Raw genomic sequence first — 21,153 nt, forward strand, 5'->3', positions numbered from 1 at the left:
GTCCTTGTAAAATTGATCCATATTGGATTTGGTCCTTGTAATATGTAGAATATTTGATTTTAGTCCCTCAAAATGAGGACTAAAATGAATATTATAGGGACCAATTTCAATATGAAATGATTTTACAAGGGTTAAAACAAAATACCAAGGACCAAAACCAAATATTTTATATTTGCAGGGACTAAAACCAAAAAAATATTTTTATAGGGACTAAAACCAAAACGCCAGATATTTGCAGGGACCATTTCCATATTTAAGCCAATAATATATATGTATATATACACACGTGTGTATTATTTATGTTTTTGTATAAAAGTTATCTTGTTTTAATTTTTATATATTATTTATTTATAATTGAAAAGAAATCTCACCTCATCCATTTGATTTTTAGATTCATCCATGTGCGTAGCTATTCTATAATAAACATGTCTCTAATTTTAAAATAGTCGAGCTTATAGGTCATGACTCACTAGTTTTAGCCACGTCACTCACTACTTTATGTATGACTAGTAACTAAAAAGATCTTGTAAATGTATGTATGCTTTAACTAATAAATCGGAAGATTAATTTTCTTTTTAGGAATATAAATCGAAGATCTTAAAAATTGCTTCCATAAAGATGGAAAAAGATCTAAAAAATTGAATGATACCCCAAATCAAAGATAAAAAAAGTGTGGGCATTACGAAATGTATGGTGGTGCAAGGATTTTCATTCATGAGTTGAGTTTGAGAGACTCCATTCATTCATTTCTCTCTGCCTTTGCTCTTTCCTTCTCTGTTTGAGAGGAAGAGATAAAGGCCCCACTTCCTCCTTTTTTTTTTTTTTTGGTTTCTTTTCTTCTACCATTTGGATTCTTTGAATGCTTCATTCATTGTTTTTGCAATTTCAGTCAACGATTTCCTCCCTTTAATCCAACAATCAAATAAAACATGTATCTCTCATCCTAATTACCTAATTATAATTAACCTCTCTCTCTCTCTCTTATGTTAATTAATCACCCTCGGGTTCAGGTATAACCTTTTAATCTTAAACAAGCATCGACGTTGAATTAATATTATATTTCATTCATAACTTTGAAAGTTTTTGTTCTTAATTAACACAGAAAACACTTGGTTGAGGCATAAACAAAGTTAATTAAGAAATTCCAATGATTCCTCCGAAGGATCATTGTTGATGGCAAACAATACTCACCATGTCATCATTGATGTAGCAACAACTTCTGAAACAACCACTCTTCCTCGTCATCAATTACACGATGTTGATGATGATGGTAGATTGCGTGTTTCGCTTCAAACTTCAAATCATTCATCATCGCCACGACGAGGAGGCGGGCGGAATAGTAGGAGCCCATTGAATTCAGGATTTTGGATTTCTTTTGAATTTATTTTCACATTATCTCAAATTATTGCTTCTGTTATTGTTCTTAATTCATCAAGAGATGAGCATCCACATGCTCCATTGTTCGCTTGGATAGTTGGTTATGCTTCCGGTTGCGTTGTTTCCCTTCCTTTGCTCCTTTGGCGATATTTTTCTAGAGACCAAAGTTCATCTCAAACCAATTCAAGGACTGATGATCCTTCTGGGACACTTATTTCTAATTCAACCGCAATTCATGGCGAAGATGATGTTCCTGTTGTTGCCTCCGCTTCCTCCAGAAATAATCGAGCTCCATCACGGCCGATGAATGGAAGGTACAACATTATTGTTGTTGTTCTTTGGACTTGTTTGGTTAAACAAATTAATTAGACGCTTATGTGTGAGTCAAACTATTTTCATAAGTTATGAGCTGATTTGACAAGCTATTCTGGAGTGCTTACGCAAGTAAGATGAAAAAACTTTATGGATATGTCATGAGATGTTTCCATTAGCTCTCATAAACAGACTTTTAAATTTTATTTCAGTAGATAAACCTAAATAAGTTAATTCAAATGGATTGGTACTTGTTGTTTTCTTTTATCTTGAAATCACATACTCTCTCTGTCCCAAATTATACAACGTTTTGGACATTTCACACGTATTAAAAAATCTAATTAAGAATAAGGTCTGCAATGTTATTTTGCATCACATCTCTGCATACTGCGTAAATTTAGAAGATGAGACTTTTTGTGTATTTGTGTGGTAAGGCAATTCTTGACCATATATAATATAATCATAGCCCAAAAAGTAAAGAGACTTAATAATCCATCTGAAGGAAACAATTTAAGATAGTATGTTGAATTTCCCTATTTGGTTTTTTCTTTTGTCAATTCATTATTCAATCACTATTAGATGCGTTAGTAAGAAGTTTATCAAGTCTCTAAGCTCTTTCTTACCCTCGTTTAATTAGCAGACCGAAGCTACTCATGGAATACTTCAAAACCGCCTTAGATTTATTTTTTGCAATATGGTTTGTTGTTGGAAATGTGTGGATTTTTGGAGGACATGCATCCGCCAACGATGCTCCTAATTTGTATCGGTATGTATAGCCTTTCAGGAACTCTTTATATTTGATATTAATATAAATGTGTGCATTATTATATCTCCTTCCTTTTTGTTTTACAGGTTATGTATAGTGTTTCTTACTTTCAGTTGTATCGGTTACGCAATGCCCTTCATTCTATGCTTAACAATATGTTGTTGCCTTCCTTGTATAATATCCACCCTTGGGGTCACAGAGGATTTGGCACAAACCCGAGGCGCAACCTCTGAATCCATTAATGCTTTACCAACTCGCATATTCAAAACGATGAAAAGTAAAAACAATGATGAATCTGACAACACTCCAGTTATTGAAGGTGGAATCGTGGCTGAAGGAACTGAAAAGGAACGCATGATCTCTGGAGAAGATGCTGTAAGTATAAACTATATTTATTTATTCATAATACACGAGTAACCATGACATTTATGCTAGTTCTTTAAATACATTATAGTTAGGAACCTTTATTTGACAATTGATCTAAAAATATTTTTATCATATATGTCTAATTTTTAGGCGGTGAACTTTCATTTGATGTTGATAATGTTGTTGCGATCAACTTTTGTTAATTTCACATAAATTTTTATTTTAATATCATTGCTTAGTTTGCAAAATCATATATGATAATCCGAGCATCAAGCCATTTTTTTGTTACAATAACATCAAGCTGGTTTGTTTCATCATTAATAAGTAGTTTAATGATGTCGTACTCCTAATTGTCAAGTTTCTACCAGTTAGTCTCTTAGAGGTCTTACATCACTGTATGCATTTTAGGACTTCAATTATTTTTAATTCTTATGTTGACTTTAGCCGTTGTTTGTGTTTGATGAGTTTGTCTATCGGCGATGACTGTGATATTATTGTAATTTGTGTGTTTGTGTTCAGGTTTGCTGCATATGCATAGCAAACTATGAAAACGACGATGAGTTAAGAGAGTTACCATGTTCACATCTTTTTCACAGAGAGTGCGTAGACAAGTGGTTGAAGATAAATGCATTATGCCCCCTTTGCAAGAGTGAAATTGGCGAGAATGTAACAGGACCAATTATTGAGGAAAATGCCAACCAACAAAGGGGTGAAAATAGGGTTGAGAATGGTCTTGCCAGTACCTCGTCATAATATAAATGAATATTATACACTTTGCATTTTTATGGTGACTCTTTTCCATCCTGTTTGTCCACTTTTTTCCTTGGACCAATGTCTGAATCTTAGTACATCTTTGGAATTACGGTGTGTTTAATGATATTATGGTGACGCACCAGATTTTGTTGAATCTTCAAAGTATAATTTATGTCAAAATTGCAGTGGCATGTCGTGATTATATCAAAATCACCGTTATTCCAAATATGTTGCACTTAGTTCAGTCATTCTGTTAATGTTATATTGTATTTATATCAATCATACGCCTCATTGTTACTAAAGTTATATGTGAATGGAAATTATGCTTATATAGGCTTTGATTGGAGGGAAAATATTAATAATATAATAATAGAAAGACAGAGAGATATAGCAGTTCAACTGTGTATCTCTGAGGTTGTTTCTTCTTCTTTTTTTCTTTGGTTATTGATTCTAATAACTAAGAAGTATTATACACGAAGAACAATTAGTTTTTGGTGATGCTAACTCGTAACACGCAAAAAGATATTTCACGAACATGTGGACAATCTAGAGGATAATGAAACTAATAAGTCTTCGTTGTTCCGCAAACATATTGTTGGCGTATGATTTATTAAACAGTTGTCAACAAATTTTAGTGAAAATTCAACTTATAAAGTTAACTGGTTTTTGGTAGATTCAGTCATACATTTTATACATACCCTTATGTATTTATAATTTTGAAGCAACTTTATACATACTTTATCTAGTAAATTATTAAGATATAAACAAGATTGTTGTCGCAGCTCGTAACGAAACAAAAATATCTATTCATTAACACATTCGTTGCTCTCTCTTAATATGCAGCAAACAATAAAATTCATAGACCTATTTTTTTTTTGTTACAATTCATATACCTAATTTATATAACACAATTGAAGAATTTATATTAGGTTTAAAGATATGTATATTTGTTAAAACTGCAAAAAAAAAATCTTTACATTTTTTCATATTTTACAACATTGAATATTTCAATTTCAATAAAGATACGTCTCTATATAAATAAGTAACTAAACTACCATTTAACTATTCATCTCACATGTGATTTTGCATCCGATTCATAACAATGTTCACAATAATAAAAACTCTTTTAGCCGTTGCAGTTGTTAGATGTGATATCAAATATAACTCCAAACGCAAATATATCAATGGGTACACAACAAGTTTTGTAGCCTTTCCTATTTTTTTTGTAGTATCTCTACCTGATTGATTTTTGTTTTTATTTTATTTGATTTTAATATAATTTTCTTATGTTTGAAAGTCATAAAAATTGTGTCGCGATTGATAGGTGTGGGCCAAGAGATAAAGGTTCTATGATATGGGTGGGTCATGTGGTAAAAATGTTAATTATTACCACTACCATATTATACTACGACTAAAAAAATTAAAAACTTTGAACAAGTACATGCACCACATCCTTCAAGATATATTTGTATATCTATGCGGTGGTGTTGGACAACTAAAAACTTATCAATTTGCATTACATTTTGTTTGTACGGTTAATCTTTAAGTTAACACTCATGATGTATTATTGTCTTATGTTACGTGATTGTGCAAACCACTATTTTATTTCCATGGTTAGAAATTAACAATATTCAAATATACATTCATCACACATTACATCGAAGACGAATGACTCATTATTTCGGGTTTGTAACTTCAAGTCATTGCCTCTCAGCGAGGACACTGCTACGAAAAATTAGGTACTTTTGTTTCAAGATGTTTGGATTTGGAATTTTAGTATTAGTATTTTTTTTAAGCATGAGCGTGTTGTATTATGCTGCCCTAATTTGATGTTAAATTCATATAACTTTCTAGTTACCCTCGATTTTATTTAAGTCATTGTCATCACGTATGTTTGGTTATGCGTTGGAAAAAAATAGTTTTGAGTGAATTGATTATGTAAAATTGACTATGCTGAAAATGGATTGAAAGTAAAATGATTTATGTTTGAATACATTTAATAAAATCAGGTTGACCTATAAATTTGAACATTAGAATCATTATAGAATAAAAAACTTTAATTTATTTCAAGAATAATCGATTCTAGAGGCAAAATTAAGTCTCTTAAAAAACAATCGAACATGTAAAAATTAATTATACACTCATTTAGACCTCTCTAAAAGTACAACCAAACGTATAATTCTTAGAACTTGTCTGTGCCTGGTATATTGAAAAAGTAATCAAAAAGTTTTTTTTTTCCTTATGGATAAAAGTTTTATCAAAGCTAGTGGTTAGAATATTGATTTACTAAAAAAAATATATTGATTTAAATATTTTTTTTGGTGGTGACCGGGGTTTGAACCTCGAACTTGTATATATTATGCATTGTCCTTACCAACTTACATAGGATGTCACGATAGAAGCATGATAAAATAGTTTTCAATAACCTGTTTGCATAATACGTATATATGGTTTTTTTGGTGGTGACCGATGTTTGAACCCCGAACCTTGCATATATTATGCATTGTCCTACCAACTGAGGTAAGCTCACGAGAACATACGTATACATGATTTAAATTAGGTTTCCAAATACAAAGTAAAAATAAATATTATAATTATAATCATGAATAAAAATCCAATTTATTTTTTTATTTATCAAATAATTTACACTTTGATCAATAATATTATTTAGTATGACAATTTATTTTTAATTATATTTTAAAAAATATTTTAGTCAAAACGCATTAAATTCTTGTCCTATTTGGCTTAACAATTTTAATATTTTTACCTATTAAAGGTTCTAAATACCGGTCATCGTGACATAAAGATAATATGTAATTTTTTTTTTGAATACAGATAATATGTAATATCTTTATGAAGTGAAAGTACAACATGATTTGTTCATTTTGGCAAAAAACAAAAAGATAATTATTATTCATTGTGTCCGATATACATGATTTTGTTAAAAAAAAAAGATGATTATTCCTTAAAAAAAAAAAGATGATTATTATTCATTGTGTCCGAAATACATGACTTTTTTTTGTAGTGATCCAAAATACATGATTTGGTAAAAACAAAAAAGTATAACAGAATTAGTTGAATTTGTCAAAAAATGATTTAGATGAATAATAAAGAATTAAATTAAAATCCTTCAAAAAAGAATTAAATTAATATACGTGTGTTAATCAGATTTGCTTAGCTTAATTTTTTTTATAAATAAATAAAAAACAAAAACTGGTTATTGTTAGAAAAAAAAAAAAAAAAAGTGTGTTGCAACGCTGCGTTTAGGGGGGATAAAATCGATAGAAGAATCACGAACGCTGAAATTTGGTTATTTCTCTCTTTCGATATCGTTATCGTCTTCTTCCTCCTCTTAGGGTTTTCAGTTCGCACTCTCTCTTCACTTTCAGCACCCCCCCAATATTCTTCTCCCAAGGTAATGTTATCGATCCATTTCATTCCAATTCCAATTATCCTTTTCGTTTCATTGGAGAAACAATTAGAATTACTAACACTTGTTAATTCCGCTGATTAATTTGTCGAAAATTAGCACATCTTATTCACCTTTGCTTTTATTCAATTAATTCATAATCAATGGTTTCTTTCATTTCATTCAATTCAATTGCTGCTTTAGGTTCTTCACTGTATAATTGTTAAGTGTAAGAATTTTGTTTTTTTGAGATGATTTTTTGTTTTTATGTCGAATTAAAGACTATGTCTAAGTGGTTTATCTGTTTTGATCTGAGTATTTGTTGAATGATTGAGTTTGTATTGTCATGTGAATTATTTCAGGTGGGATTTTGTTTGTAATTGTGTACTCTATGGTTGTTGATTAATTCTAATGGTTGGAATGTCGAATAATTTGGTTTCGGAGTCAGTAACAAGCAGTCAGATGGCTCAATTGGAGCCTACAATGAACAAGGCAGATGGCTCAATGGCTCTCTTACGTCCTGTGTCCACTGATTCCGTGTCGCAGAATCAGGGAGCCTCAAATGGTGAACCCATGTCTCAAGGTTTACCACTTTCTAATCGGTTGAGTGGTCATGAAGGTGGTGGTAATATGGGAATGCACCGGGTTATTATGCAGAACAAACAATCCATGCAAATGGGGGCAGCGCCGAATAATTTGGGGCCACATCAAGTGTCAGCAGCTCCTAAGCGAAAGGCAACAATGGAACTTCCTTCGGGTAGCTTTATAACACCTAGCAAGCGGGAGAAACCAATGCCACAAAGACCTTGGATGCCGCAAGGTTCTAATTCATCAACCAAAATTTCTCCACGGATGCAATCCTCATCAAATCCTTCTAGGGTGAATCATTCGGCGGCAAGTGGTAAAAGAAAAACACAAGCGGATAACACGTCAGGAAAACCCGCGACTCCTCGTTCCTCAAATTCTAAAAATCAGAATGCACAGTTGAAAGAATCCTCCAAGGTTCAGACTGAATCATCTGAGAGTGTTCGGTCAAAGATGAGGGAGTCATTAGCCGCTGCTCTGGCGTTGGTATCCCAGCAAGATAAACCTCCGGTGTCAAACGACGACAAACCAAACAATGCTGCCAATAGCTCTCAGTGTGCTGGTTCAGCATCCGCATCCGCTGACACTGCTCCGGAGCAAAAGCAGGAAATTTGTCAGCCTGTTAACTCCTCTTTACCTGTGGCTGATTCCGTTGACCATGTGATGGGAGAAGAGCACTTGGATAGTACATCTACTGAAGGTTTTTCTGAAAAACCTAAGGATTATCAAGCGGGATTCACAAACGTGTCAAACAATGAAGATATGCTGAGTTCCGATAAGCAAGATTTTCAGTCTAACTACACTTTAACTACTGATGATGTTCCTTTCAGTGATAGTTTTTTTGTGAAAGATGAACTTTTGCAGGGAAATGGTCTTTCCTGGGTATTATCTGATATGGACCATATGGTGGTCATTGATGATCAAAGTGAAAGCCAAACTACAATAGAGAAGAAATTGGAACCTGAGGAAACAGGTGGAGTTTGTAGGGAGGTGGTCCCTTTACCTGAGCTTCTAGCATCAAGGATAGAAGCAGAGCTCTTCAAACTGTTTGGAGGTGTGAATAAGAAATACAAAGAGAAGGGAAGGTCTCTTTTGTTCAACCTGAAAGATCGCAATAATCCTGAACTCAGAGAAAGGGTTATGTTTGGTAAAATTCTTCCAGAACAACTATGTTCCATGACTGCAGAGGAACTTGCTTCAAAGGAGCTTTCTGAGTGGAGGATAGCCAAGGCTGAGGAGTTCGATAAAATCAAGGTTTTACCTGATTCAGATGTTGATATTAGACGTTTAGTCAGGAAAACGCATAAAGGTGAATTTCAAGTGGAAGTTGAACATGAAGACAATGTTCCAGTGGAAGAGGTGTCTGGTGGCAAAAATTCTGTTGTTCGAAGGCAACCGGTTAAGAAGGACGTGGAAGGCACTTCTCCTTCCAAACCTGATGTAGTCAAAAGCAATGTAAACACTGACAATGAAAAGAGCAGCTTACAGACAGATAATCAATTTTCCATTACCATTTCTTCCAATGATGGGACTGATCCAATGGAAGGGCTTATGACAGATGATGATGCATTGAAGGACCCTAACTTTCTTCCACCAATTGTATCACTTGATGAATTCATGGAATCTCTTAATTCTGAGCCACCGTTTGAAAATTTACCTGTAGAGTCTGGAAAAGCACCTATATCGGAAGAGGATGTTTCTGGGGTTGGATCTAAATCAAAATCTTCTGATTTAACTCCCAGTGAGCAAGATGATGTCAGTGCTAGTAAGTCTGATAAGCTTCAAAGCACAGATGCTGAGGAAGAAAAAAAAGTTAATGCTGATGCAGGGTCCATCTTGTCTGATGCAAAACACAGTGAAAGCCGATCTGACACAAAGCCGACTGATGGTCATACCAAGGAAATGTCACCTGATGGCAAAAAGTCAACTTCCGATGACGCTGAGTTGAGAGCTAGTCAGTTTCATGCAGAAGAGAGACATGGCAAGGATAAAATGTCTAAAACTACAGTTCCCATTAAGGGTGAATGCTTCTGGGAGGGAATGCTCCAGCCAAACATCTCAACCACTGATTCAGTCATTAGCATCTTCAAAAGGTAGTCTACTCTACTACCAGTTTTTATTACATCTTCATAATAAACCGTTCCTCTGCTCTAAACTCAAATCCGAATATTGTGACAAAATGACTAATTCTTTTCATCTAGCATGTTAAGCAAAATTCTTAAACTGTATACAAAAGAGGTGAAAGATCAATAATATCATGGAAGTTAGTATTCCAACCATATACAAGGGTAGTAATGACTTTGGATGTGATTTTGGAATTTGTAACTGTGTATGCTTTTCTCATTCTTTTATGCTCATGGCTTTTTTCAGATTTTATTTGGTACTGACTTACTTGTGATTTTGTTTAAGCCTGCTAACAATCTTGCATTAAATATGTGGCATCCTACATTTACTGCGGTCCCTTATGTTCTGTGGATCAAAATTTCATGTTCTAGCTGAACTCAATGGCTATTGTGCTGAAGCATAATTTAATGTCATGAAAAACAAGTTTGATGAGATTTATCTAGGGCATGTATTTTTTATTTTTTTGAATGGCATCTAGGGCATGGAATCTTTTTTAATTGGTCCTTTTTTGGAAGCCTTATTTATATTTATTTTCTTCATCTACTCCTACATGCCAATATGCCATCTAATGAACAAGTTAGCTGTTTCGTTTCGTGTTTTTTTTTTTTGGGTAAATAAAATTGCAAATTACAATTGCTTTTTGTGAACGCGGTTTCAGTCAGGCTGTTTAAATTTTTTCTAGTTTCTTGACATGGTTCTTAATTGACTATGGAACAACCCGCTCGTCTGTTTTTTAAGCTTCTTTTAAGCATCTAGTTTCAGTTATTTTTTAGAGTAATTCACTTCTAGAAAATTGTTGGTTCTTCCAACTTCTTTTGTAACTGTTGCTATAGTAACCAGGCATGTTTATTTCATAGTATATACGATTATTTGTGCTTTTCAATGCCTTCTGTGTCTATACAAACAATCCCAACTACTGTTCTGTGTTTATCTTGAAGAAGGTGGAAAATGTTTTGAAATTAGATTTATTGCTTGGAGAGGTCTATGTTGTGGGGTTGATGTGTTCCACACCAAAAACCACTTTAAATTTTTTCTTATTTCATAAAAAAAACTATAGTTTTGATATGTACTGTTTGAAGTGGATTATTTCTATTATATTTTTTTTTTCCTTTTTCTGATCTGACATTTTATTCTTTGTGAAGCGGTGAGAAAACTTCTACCAAAGACTGGCCTGGATTTCTCGAGATCAAGGGAAGGGTTCGACTGGATGCATTTGAAAAATTTCTGCGAGAGCTTCCACAGTCAAGAAGTCGTGCCATCATGGTATCTCAAGTTTTTTTTTGTTGTGCTAGACTCGTGTATCATCTTCTGTTTATCTCGCAAGCCATATATAAAACAATCATTAAAAATGAAAAAAGTTGTTGCAGCTTGATGCTAATTTTTTCTTTTCATCACGTGTTTAAACGATATCATCGCGATACAGTGTGTGCTTTCCTCTTTTTATATTTTTTAATTGATGAGATGAAGAAGCCAGTTGATTGGTAGTTGTATAGTGTATATGTTACCGACACAGTTTTTAAGGCTGTCAGGATAAAACAATAGAAATATGATATGGGGGAGAAAGCAAATATAGGGATCTGTATAAATTGTAAAAACATTTGTCACTGTTAAATTGGATTACAGGATTGATTTTATTTTTGTTGGTAAATACATTATGTCTGGCAAATTTAGTAAAACAGTTTCTCGTTTTCATGGCATGTATGTCTTTACAAGCATGGAATCACAAAAATACATGCACATACACACATGTATGAAATGTTTTGACATCTAATAAAAAGTGGGGCGAAGAATTTAGTGACAAATTTTGAAGAGTTATATGAGAAAAATCTCCCCAATGAGACTCTTATTTTAGGGGAGGGTATAAAACTGGCTCCCGAAGTTGGTGTGGATGAGTTGCATTGTATCCTGAGGATGAGTTGCAATGTAAACGAGTTTAGTTAAGTAGTTTGAATATATTGCCTGACTGAAGCCACTTGCTTTTTGATTTGAATATTTTTACCAATTACTGATAGAGAGCTGTGTATATGATGAAAACTTGCTGTACACTTAACTTTCTTTTTGTGCTATGAATAGTTACAAAGTTTCTTTGTATGGCAGGTTTCACATTTTATTTCCAAAGGCATGACCCCCGAGGAGCAAGCAACACTCCGTGAGGTAATGACGGCTATTATTAGATTGGTTATTTAACCCTATTTTTAGCTGCGGACTGTTCATTATAATTAGGTAATTTGAAATGCAGGTGGCTGACTCGTATATTTTGGACGAGAGAGTGGGATTTGCAGAACCTGTGCATGGAGTTGAACTTTACTTTTGCCCACCTCATAAGAAAACAGTTGAAATGCTCAGCAAGATACTTCCAAAGGAACAAATTGAAGCAGTTAATTCTATTGATAATGGTCTAATTGGTATTATTGTATGGAGAAAAACTAATATAACTACGTCTATATCTCCCACCGCACAATCACATCACAAACATAGCTCTAAAAGGCAAAACTTGAGTAGAAGACAACAAGATACTAATGTGAATGCCAATTCTACCCATAATGCAGTGCCCTCTATGGGGTTTAAGACCACCGTTAGTGAACCTCCGAGTGGTGATGATGACGACGTTCCTCCTGGATTCGGGCCACCGGTAGCCCGGGTTGAGGATGACCTCCCGGAGTATAATTTTTCCGGTAGTTCAAATCCATCATCACACTTGGTTCAAAAACATATGGGACCAAGTATGGTCACATCTCACTCGGTTGTTCAAACCCCATCACGTCCTGCACAACAAATGAGAGAACTTGTACACAAATATGGGCAAAACAAAACAACTGTAACCTCGGTAAACTGGCAGGACAAATTTGGGGGGTCAATTCAACCCTGGAATGACGATGATGATGATATACCAGAATGGCAACCTCAAATCAACAACCAGAATCAGTTTCCGCCCCAACAAACAATGAATAATTTTCATCTTAGACCTCATGTTGTGAATCAATCATTTCCGGGTTTACCCCAGCAACCAATTATGCCGACACAATATCTGCAACCCCCTATGAATGTGACACATGTACAGCAAAATTTTGGCCCTCAGTGGGTTCCTTCTATTCAGGGTAACAACACACAACCAAGTGCTGCACCACCCTATGGAACACCTACACAAGGAACTACTCCGTGGTCTCAACATGTTTCTAGAAGTAGAAGACTTTAGTTTCTCTCATTTCAGTTCCGTTTATTTTACTTTTTTTTTAGATCTTTTTTTACAGTTGTAGCCATGTAAACTTATTAGTGTCAGACTGTTTTCATCTTTTTGCAACATCAATACCCTGTTGTGGTAGTAAACGGTGCCAATGACTTTTATTCTCTTCTACTGTTTTAGTTTGCGGTGAATAAATACGATGGACGATAGAATATTCCTTCAATTTTATTTTAAGAGTTTTTAATTTCCACGTTGCTTTCGTTACGTTGTATGCTTTATATGTAATGCAACCCATGTGAGCGTTACTATTGCTAACTACTTTATTACTCTGTAATATTCGTACTTGGGTCTTTAGGACATATACATCTATATGTTCTACGAAAGGTTGGAGGCACGATAAACAGTTGTATGGAAAATTCGCTTCTAACTGATATATGTGAAATTTATAACATATGTATATTAGTATTGTACTGTTTACATATTACTGTTTTACCAGAGAATACAATATTAAGAAGGGCCATGTTAGTGTTACACCAAAAACTATGTACGAAAAGTTACATGACAAATGAAAAAGAAGAAAAAAAAAAAGTATAATCCTAGTAGATTAACCACCCAATGCTCGCTTCAGTGCAGCACGTTGTTCTGGTGTCAATTTTGTTGGGAACTTAACCTCAAATATGATCCTCAAATCACCCCTATGACCGGGTTCCTTTGTTATTGGCATTCCTTCATTAGCAACAACAAGCTCATAACCAGGACTCACAATGTTTTTCACCGGGACACTTAAACTACGTTTGTAAAGTGTTTTGATATTTATTGAAGTTCCACCAATAGCTTCTGCTAGTGATATCTTTTGATTCACAATAAGGTCATTCCCATCTCTCTTGAACAATTCATGAGGCTTCTCATCAATCACAAATACAAGATCTGCTGGAAGTTGGTTAATTAGTTGATTCCCTTTATCTGGGAATGTTATCTTTGTTCCTTTCTTCCATCCCGGCTTTACTTCAATGCTTAATATCTCTGTTTCTTTAATTTCCCTTCTGCAATTTTCGTCATCATAAACAAAGACACCTTAGAACAATTGACCCATAAAACAAACAAACATCTTGTGTCATTACTAATACTCATGATTAAATTAATAGGCAGTAACTTTTGTCCTTATATCTCTAACCTAGACCTTGTTTGGATAATCAGTTTAACTAAGCGTAAACTCTTATTATATAAGCATTTATGTATAAACTATTTTATAACAAAAGATAAGATAAGGTCATGCCATTTTCATATAAACTATAAGCGTTTTCGTAAGCTATCATGACAAACTTATGAAAACAAGTTGAAAATAGGTTATGTGACTTGTTATATGTTGTTTTCATAAGCTCACAATGTTAGTAGATAAGCTCAAATAAACCAACCCAAGCATATTATATAAACAACAAAAAACACAACAATAAAGGTTCATATAATAAGTTGGATTGGGATCTCCACTGAATGGTTGTACCATTGCAGCAGCCTTGCAGAGGATCCAAACGATGATAAACGAAACGTACCCGTAGGAATCCACTACTGTCCTTGAGATCTTCATTTTCCTTGTAGAACCAGAATACAACTCCTCCAAACTACAAGGCAATTTAGTCTCAACAGGCGGTGGTTTCTTTGGTGTATTCGCTCTTTCGCTATGTGTTCTAGAATTAAAATCTCCGCTGAATCCACCATTTCCTGCTCCACCATCAGATGGAAATCTTTTGGACCTCCCTGGTCCAGATGATCCAAAATTCAAGGGACTACTTCCAAAGAATTCTGCAAAGATATCTTCTGCACTTCTTGGATAAAATCCACTTGGTGACTCAGTTTCTGGTGATGGCCTTTCTTTTAACCCTTGTTCTCCAAGCTGATCATAAACATTCCTTCTTTGAGGATCACTCAATACCTAAAATTCATAAAAATTTCTCAAGATTGAGATTCATGTCGTTAATAAACAAGAGGGTATATAACTTCTTTGATACGGAATCCACACAAAATAACCCTAACAAATTAACCATTAACATTTTCCTATATGAAAAAAACCCTAACATTTTGTGATTCATTTATCACCATTTCAATTCCAATTTCTACCATGACATAAAACTAAACCCTCCATGTATTGCAAAATAATATCAACATTCATGATCAAGAAAATGCAACACATTAGGTGTCATTATAAATTATAATTAAATTCCCTAATAAAGGAAAATTGAAAAAAAGAAAAGATGGGGAATGATTTTGTTACCGCATAAGCCTCAGAGATCTGTTTGAAACGGGCTTCAGCTTCTTTTTTATTGTTAGGGTTCTTGTCAGGGTGCCATTTCATAGCCAATTTTCTATATGCTTTTTTCAAATCATCTTCCGTAGCATTTTTATCCACCTTCAAAATGTTATAGTAATCCACACCCATTTTCTTTTTCTTTCTTTCTTTCTTTGAGAATCTGAATTAATATTGCAAATGTTAGGATATAAAAATCTTGAGATTTAGATTCTTTTGTTGGATACCAAAATCGTAAAATCAACAATTCTTCATGCAAAGTTGATAACGTTGTGATCAACAAAGCAAACAAAAATTGGTTGATTAAACAATTCAGAAATATGAGAGATTTTTCATTGGCTTTGCATTGGAAAATATTTGAATGTTACAGCGCCACGATTTGGTGTGCATGCATTATTTTTATTATCTTGTTAATAACAGACCAACCAACAACGGTTTGAAACTAAGCGGAAAATTTTGGATCATACAAAATCGTAATAACCTAGAACGACGGTTGAAAAAAGAATATTAATTTTATTAGTCATTCTTTAAATATTCATAGTATATAGAGTTTAACACGAAGCGCCCATGGCCTAATGGATAAGGCGCTTGACTTCTAATCAAGCGATTGTGGGTTCGAGTCCCACTGGGCGTGTTTTTTACTGATTAATACTAATACTATATATTTTTCTAAAGCCAGTTTTTATATTTTTCTAAAGCCAGTTTTTATTTTTCTTAAATCCATAATTTTGATTCTTCTATCCATCCGTATTTTGGTTCCTTAATTTCTGAAATTAAGAAATTTTAATCCCTCTCTTATTTTTAATCCCTCTCTTATCTTTGACATCTAATATTTAATTAAAATGTTGATGTGAGAGAGATGTGATGACAAGAATACAAAAAAGAGATAAAATTAAGAGGAATTAGTCACTTTAATCCCTGAATGGGAAATGAGTAGTCACTTTAATCCCTGAATGCAGAGAAATTGTAAAACAATCCCTGTACGTAGACTCTGTTGGTCAATTTCAGGGACTAAAGTGACTAACGGAGTCCATATTCAGGGGCTAAATTGACTAACGGAGTCTGCATTCAGGGATTAAATTGACTAACAGAGTCTACATTCAGGGATTATTTTACAATTTATCTGCATGCTGGGGTTAAAGTGACGACTCATTTTCTATTAAGGGACTAAAGTGACTAATCTTCATAAAATTAAACTAACAAATATTATTAAAAATTCAACGAAAAAGAAATTGGTTAATACAATTGTCGTTAATATGTGAGCTCATATAACCTTAAAAAAAAAGGTGAGCTCATTTTTTTTCTTGAACCTCTCCTTGATGAAATTACTTTTTTTTTTTGAAGGAGATGAAATTACTTGTTTTCTCCAACTGTCAAATTCGAGAAATTTCATTGTCCAAACTTATTGCAGAGTCAAGTTGATTTTATTGCTAAGAAATATAATAATTATGCTCAGGAGTTACTTTCGATTCTATTTTTCCTTGTCTTAAAATTAAATTTGTAAATTTTATATGGATGAAAAATATATTTAACATTATGAAAAATTGTTTTAAAATGGTCGTATCAAATAAATAAAAAAAAAAAAAAAAAGGAAAATAAGGTGATGAAAGTGAGATAATGTTATAGGTGGGGTGATGGAATTGGAAATAGCGAAGTGGTGAAACTAACTGGAGCTAGCAATGGTTTTACACTCTCTATGGCTATGTCCTTCCAACAATCCAGCTCTTATTCTTCCCAATAACAACCTTATCTTCAGGAGGGTAATCCTTAACCAAAACCAAACCAAATGCTCCTTCCAACAATCCGATGATAAAAGAGATTTTTCATCATCTTCTTCTTCTTCTTCTTCTAGAAGGGATTTTGTGCTGTTAGGAGGCCTCACTTCACTATCTCTAACAACATGCGTTCCTTTTTCTGGTAAATTCCTCTTTTTCTTCATTTGCTGCTACCTACAATTGAGACTGACTTTGCTATTCTGTCTTGTCTTGCAGTGGCTCTTGCTGGAGATGAAGAAGTTCAACAAGACCCCAAAATGGCTTCTTTTTTGGATGAAGTCAATGCCTATTCTTATCTTTACCCTCTTGAGCTTCCCTCTAAAAATTTTGTCTTCAAATGGTATGTATGTATGTATGCCTTTGCCTGCCATTTTATTTTATTTTCGTTTTCTTTAACTTGAACGTTCATTTTATGTTATCACTTTGAATTGTCAAATTCTTGTATTGTTTACCTAGAAAAGCTATAACAGAAACTATTAAAGCCTCTTTTCCCACTTTCATGTAGAGAGAAGAGTAGGCTTGTAGATTATGTAGTAAGGAGAGTAGATTAGATGGAGGATAGTCAGATCATTAGAGAAAAAGAAACTGTTAAGAAAGATTTAAAGATTAATGAGTTGGTGGTTTATGATAGAAAATTATAGCATAATTTGATCAATGTAGCCGACCACACTTAATGGGATAAGACTTGATTGTTGTTGTTGTTTACCTGTTTTGTTTTCTCTCTTGCCATCCAAAAAGGCCCAGCGGCGCAGCTTGTTGCCCGCTTAAACTGGAAACAAATTGAAAAAAAAGGTAACAATTTTAAAATCAAAAGTTAAAACAAAAATCAAAGAGACCCTTATTTCTTTATTTATAGTTGTTATAAATTGGCACACTATGTTAGTCCAATTGAGAAAAGAAGTTCATTAAACATGTTATTGATATTGTTGAATGGGTTATTATAAGTATGTCGACCATATAACTAGCCATTAACACATCTTCAAATTATTAGCAAGAGTAAATAATGCTTTGGCCATAGATGTGGGATCACTAGTGCCAACAAAACTATAATTAAACTAGTTGGTTTAGTTTACAACCCCTCTTGTTGCCTGCAAGTTTTCATTGATTGTTGTAGGAAACTAACTCTTTCCATATAATTAAAGGGTAGAATCTCGAAAGCCAGAACGATATTCATCGGCTGCACCACTTTCTCGTAAGTTTTTTTGTCTTCCTTTGCAAGGCAAGAGTTTATCTTATCAACGAGTTTCAGAATTAAGACTGTGTTTTGTTGCAAGCAAACTTCTTATCACTACATTTTAAGTTAATTCATATAAGCTCTTTTAAAAGATAGGAAGTCGTGAATTGATATCTGAAAGATATGAAGTTGTCACTATACTGATTTTGTGCATAATGATACTGTATGATTGCTTTGTAGTTTCCTTTTTCTGGATTAAAATTGCTCTGTAAATTCCTTGCAGCTAATGCGCGGCTGCGTATTGTGTCTGAACGTGTTGATCTCTTTGACAATCTCATCATTTCCGTCACGGTATTTCCTCAATCTCAAACTTGTTGCATCAAGTTTTATTTAACCATTCAATGCTTTATCATTTTCTTTTCTTTTTTCCCATTAAATTCAGATAGGCCCTCCAAGTGCAAACCTTATAAACTTGAAGGATAAGAGCAAATGGACTGCAAAAGATGTTGTGGATTCAGTTTTAGCTGACAAATCTTCACTGGTAACTTGTTACTCATGCTATTCTTATTGGAAACTATGTTTGACTAATGTTTGACTAATCTGAATCAATTCTAACCCCGAGCAATACCCGATAGCTACTGTTTCTTCAAGTATTGATTGAAATTCATATATTTAGTCGTAATCACCCATTACTCACTAGATATTATCTCTAATTGGGAAGCATAGGAGAACCAGATAAGCGATATAAAATGATCATAAAAAATACTGGATGACATGCAACTTTTTTTTAAGATAGATGATAAGCCAACATGTTAAATCAATATTTTTTTTCTTCTTTTAGTTTCAAACATTTTCACAGACCAGAGAGTTAAGAATGGTGCCCCACATGGTTAAACTATAGTTGATGTTTGCAGCATAGCTTAAACATTGAACTTAGAAGTTTTGATGTAATATTGGATACAAGAATGAAGGGAAGTGTAACATCCTAAAACTATTTACATATTAGTCAAGCCTTTTTAGCTTTTGGGTGTCAATGTTAAAATGTGTTATGTTGCCGAGAACAATGTTTCTAATGGTTTATTTGAGCACTTGTATATGCAAGGTAACATAGCCTTTGAAGTTGTATTCTTTAGGCAGGATTGGCATCCAACTGTTTACGTCACAAAGGTGTTTTACCTGTGATCTGTAGTGTAAATCCTTTAAATTTATTTCTGATATTTACAATATTTCGCAGCGAGTTACCTCAGTTCAGCGCTCAGCCGAGAGTTCAGTTCTCGATGCACATTCTGATGAAGTAAGCTTCACACATTATCATTACTTATTGTTTCCAACACAGACACGTGAGCATGTAGCATCATATATATGACTGTTTATGAAATGAATTCACTATAAAAAGATATCTTCAAATAAGAAAAATATCCCAAAACATGTGATTTGTTTGTTATGATAACAAAAATGTTTCAGAGATTGAAAATTGTTACAAATTTACATATTTTGGATAAAGAGTATGCATTGCTGAGCTTATTGTCTCCTCACAGATTGGAGGCGAACCTTACTGGTATTATGAATACCTCATTCGTAAATCACCTAATTCAATGGTAAGTATTTCCTCTTGGTGCATTTTCTTTTTTTAAGGAAGTTGTGGTGTATGTGATTTTTACTTTGGACTTGTGACTGATGGTTGTACAGTCTGAAGAATCAGGAATTTACCGGCATTATGTTGCTTCAACAGCAGAAAGAGATGGTATGCCCTCTCAAATTATTCCTACTTTAGTATTGCAAACGTGCATGTATAGATTACCTTGTGCATTCTAATGTGAATTTATCCTCTGCATAATATTGCTTGAAAGCTCTTGTTGGAAATAATTTTTTTGCCTCTTCCCTTCAATCAGAGTCATACTTGTTCCAGAGATAAAAGGAAAGATCCATAGAAAAAAAATAAGGCTAAAAATAATAAATATTTGTATTGGTGTAGCTTTTTAGAAATTCACATAAAGTATTAACTGTTAATAATTGTGCTTGATTTCAGGTTATTTGTACTCCATCAGCGCTTCGACCCTCAGTCCACAGTGGAAAAAAGTACCCTCCCTCTCTCTCTCTCTCTCTCTCTCTCTCTCTCTCTCTCTCTCTCTCTCTCTCTCTCTCATATGGTGTTTGCGTGTATGCTCATTTACATATCACATTCATCTAAATGAGATTAGCATCAAAACATAGTTAACAAATATCCAGCATTTCCTCCGCCACTGATCAACTGCGTCTAGCTCATTAAGTTGACTTGACAATAGTTTGGTCATCCATATAAATTCTTACTGAGAACATGTGACGGTTCTTTTTTGGAAAAGAATAAAGGAAAAAATTATTCATCTATCAATGGGATTGTAAAAGCTGAGAAGTTGATAGCATATATATAGTGCGTCTTTTTAACTAATGTCTCCAAGTCTTCATTTTCTACTGAAATTTTAGAATTTGTACCTGACATACTATTTCAAATCATCTTCCCATCAAAATATTGTTCAAAGGATCACCTTCATTTGAAAATTAACGAATTTATTATTCTTTTTTCTTTTTCTGAAACCTTGACATTCTAATAATTTTTTATGCAGATGGGGCCTTTACTTGAAAAGACTGTGAGTTCGTTTCGACTTGTCAGTCCTACAGAAAATTATGTTCCTCCATACAAAGATCCCTGGAGATTTTGGTGAAAAATCAAATTTTGTTCTTATTGTATTCATGTAGTAACCTTTGTGGGGTGAAATTCATGTAGCCATATTATGTTCTTTGAAGAGTGAAATTTTTAATGGCATCTCATATTCATTGAGTTATTTCAGTAATTTCCAAATCCCTACTGAAACGGTTGTCTCTTTAGGGAAAAACCCTTTTGATAGAATGATGATGACAAAAGTTAAATCTTAAATACCTAGTCATAGTGGTTCTAATTATGTCATCAACAACTCTTAAGAAATAGTGAAAAACTTGAAATTTAAATGGCTGCATATGAATGAGGAATTTTATACTTGCATTCCATC

The 21,153-nt window shown here is 33.6% G+C and overlaps 4 protein-coding genes and 1 non-coding gene across 10 annotated transcripts; 4 read left to right on the top strand and 1 right to left on the bottom strand.

Annotated features, from left to right (window-relative positions):
* Positions 1-538: 538 nt before the first annotated feature.
* On the top strand, positions 539-3,927 carry LOC146942556 (E3 ubiquitin-protein ligase At1g12760-like). 5 transcript variants are annotated; one of them, XM_085756583.1, is made up of 5 exons: positions 539-1,010; positions 1,103-1,691; positions 2,330-2,455; positions 2,542-2,830; positions 3,341-3,927. In XM_085756583.1, the coding sequence occupies exons 2-5, from the start codon at positions 1,174-1,176 to the stop codon at positions 3,572-3,574; spliced, it is 1,167 nt and encodes a 388-aa protein (XP_085612709.1). In that variant the 5' UTR covers positions 539-1,010; positions 1,103-1,173; the 3' UTR covers positions 3,575-3,927. The 5 variants fall into 5 exon arrangements, with proteins under 5 accessions (XP_085612709.1, XP_085612711.1, XP_085612707.1 ...); XM_085756585.1 differs by having other exon boundaries at positions 643-1,010; positions 3,418-3,927; XM_085756581.1 differs by having other exon boundaries at positions 711-1,010; positions 2,327-2,455.
* A 2,956-nt stretch (positions 3,928-6,883) lies between these two features.
* Positions 6,884-13,099, top strand: LOC146942557 (SPOC domain / Transcription elongation factor S-II protein). Its single transcript, XM_085756588.1, has 5 exons — positions 6,884-6,989; positions 7,346-9,661; positions 10,835-10,955; positions 11,790-11,846; positions 11,932-13,099. Exons 2-5 carry the CDS (start codon positions 7,395-7,397, stop codon positions 12,886-12,888), a joined length of 3,402 nt encoding a protein of 1,133 aa, XP_085612714.1. The 5' UTR covers positions 6,884-6,989; positions 7,346-7,394; the 3' UTR covers positions 12,889-13,099.
* A 210-nt stretch (positions 13,100-13,309) lies between these two features.
* LOC146942558 (DNAJ heat shock family protein) lies at positions 13,310-15,548 on the bottom strand. The gene is made up of 3 exons (XM_085756589.1): positions 15,146-15,548; positions 14,427-14,806; positions 13,310-13,919 (listed from the first exon to the last, which is right to left on the bottom strand). Exons 1-3 carry the CDS (start codon positions 15,308-15,310, stop codon positions 13,481-13,483), a joined length of 984 nt encoding a protein of 327 aa, XP_085612715.1. The 5' UTR covers positions 15,311-15,548; the 3' UTR covers positions 13,310-13,480.
* A 191-nt stretch (positions 15,549-15,739) lies between these two features.
* TRNAR-UCU (transfer RNA arginine (anticodon UCU)) lies at positions 15,740-15,812 on the top strand. The gene has a single exon. It is a non-coding gene; the product is annotated as a tRNA-Arg (tRNA).
* Positions 15,813-16,829: 1,017 nt separating this feature from the next.
* On the top strand, positions 16,830-20,958 carry PPD5 (PsbP domain protein (Mog1/PsbP/DUF1795-like photosystem II reaction center PsbP family protein)). Of its 2 annotated transcripts, XM_085756590.1 has the most exons (10): positions 16,830-17,095; positions 17,170-17,293; positions 18,096-18,145; positions 18,411-18,478; positions 18,570-18,668; positions 19,362-19,421; positions 19,666-19,725; positions 19,817-19,871; positions 20,157-20,206; positions 20,731-20,958. In XM_085756590.1, the coding sequence occupies exons 1-10, from the start codon at positions 16,858-16,860 to the stop codon at positions 20,827-20,829; spliced, it is 903 nt and encodes a 300-aa protein (XP_085612716.1). In that variant the 5' UTR covers positions 16,830-16,857; the 3' UTR covers positions 20,830-20,958. The 2 variants fall into 2 exon arrangements, with proteins under 2 accessions (XP_085612716.1, XP_085612717.1); XM_085756591.1 differs by lacking the exon at positions 18,570-18,668.
* Positions 20,959-21,153: the final 195 nt, after the last annotated feature.

This window comes from Medicago sativa, chromosome 3 (genome assembly GCF_051527215.1).
Source record: "Medicago sativa cultivar Bolivia chromosome 3, Bolivia_mono, whole genome shotgun sequence".
Classification (NCBI taxonomy): domain Eukaryota; kingdom Viridiplantae; phylum Streptophyta; class Magnoliopsida; order Fabales; family Fabaceae; genus Medicago; species Medicago sativa.

What these genes read in the sequence shown, in the direction of transcription:
- LOC146942556 (XM_085756581.1), top strand. Translation starts at nt 1,174, where the DNA reads ATGGCAAACAATACTCACCATGTCATCATTGATGTAGCAACAACTTCT. An exon ending in TCACGGCCGATGAATGGAAG is followed by an intron (nt 1,692 to 2,326) that starts GTACAACATTAT and finishes TCGTTTAATTAG; the next exon opens with CAGACCGAAGCTACTCATGG. An exon ending in TGATCTCTGGAGAAGATGCT is followed by an intron (nt 2,831 to 3,340) that starts GTAAGTATAAAC and finishes GTTTGTGTTCAG; the next exon opens with GTTTGCTGCATATGCATAGC.
- LOC146942557 (XM_085756588.1), top strand. Translation starts at nt 7,395, where the DNA reads ATGGTTGGAATGTCGAATAATTTGGTTTCGGAGTCAGTAACAAGCAGT. An exon ending in CAAGAAGTCGTGCCATCATG is followed by an intron (nt 10,956 to 11,789) that starts GTATCTCAAGTT and finishes TTTGTATGGCAG; the next exon opens with GTTTCACATTTTATTTCCAA. An exon ending in AGCAAGCAACACTCCGTGAG is followed by an intron (nt 11,847 to 11,931) that starts GTAATGACGGCT and finishes TTTGAAATGCAG; the next exon opens with GTGGCTGACTCGTATATTTT.
- PPD5 (XM_085756590.1), top strand. Translation starts at nt 16,858, where the DNA reads ATGGTTTTACACTCTCTATGGCTATGTCCTTCCAACAATCCAGCTCTT. An exon ending in AACATGCGTTCCTTTTTCTG is followed by an intron (nt 17,096 to 17,169) that starts GTAAATTCCTCT and finishes CTTGTCTTGCAG; the next exon opens with TGGCTCTTGCTGGAGATGAA. An exon ending in TTCAACAGCAGAAAGAGATG is followed by an intron (nt 19,872 to 20,156) that starts GTATGCCCTCTC and finishes GCTTGATTTCAG; the next exon opens with GTTATTTGTACTCCATCAGC.
- LOC146942558 (XM_085756589.1), bottom strand. Translation starts at nt 15,310, where the DNA reads ATGGGTGTGGATTACTATAACATTTTGAAGGTGGATAAAAATGCTACG. An exon ending in AGATCTCTGAGGCTTATGCG is followed by an intron (nt 14,807 to 15,145) that starts GTAACAAAATCA and finishes TATGAATTTTAG; the next exon opens with GTATTGAGTGATCCTCAAAG. An exon ending in ACAGTAGTGGATTCCTACGG is followed by an intron (nt 13,920 to 14,426) that starts GTACGTTTCGTT and finishes CGAAAATTGCAG; the next exon opens with AAGGGAAATTAAAGAAACAG.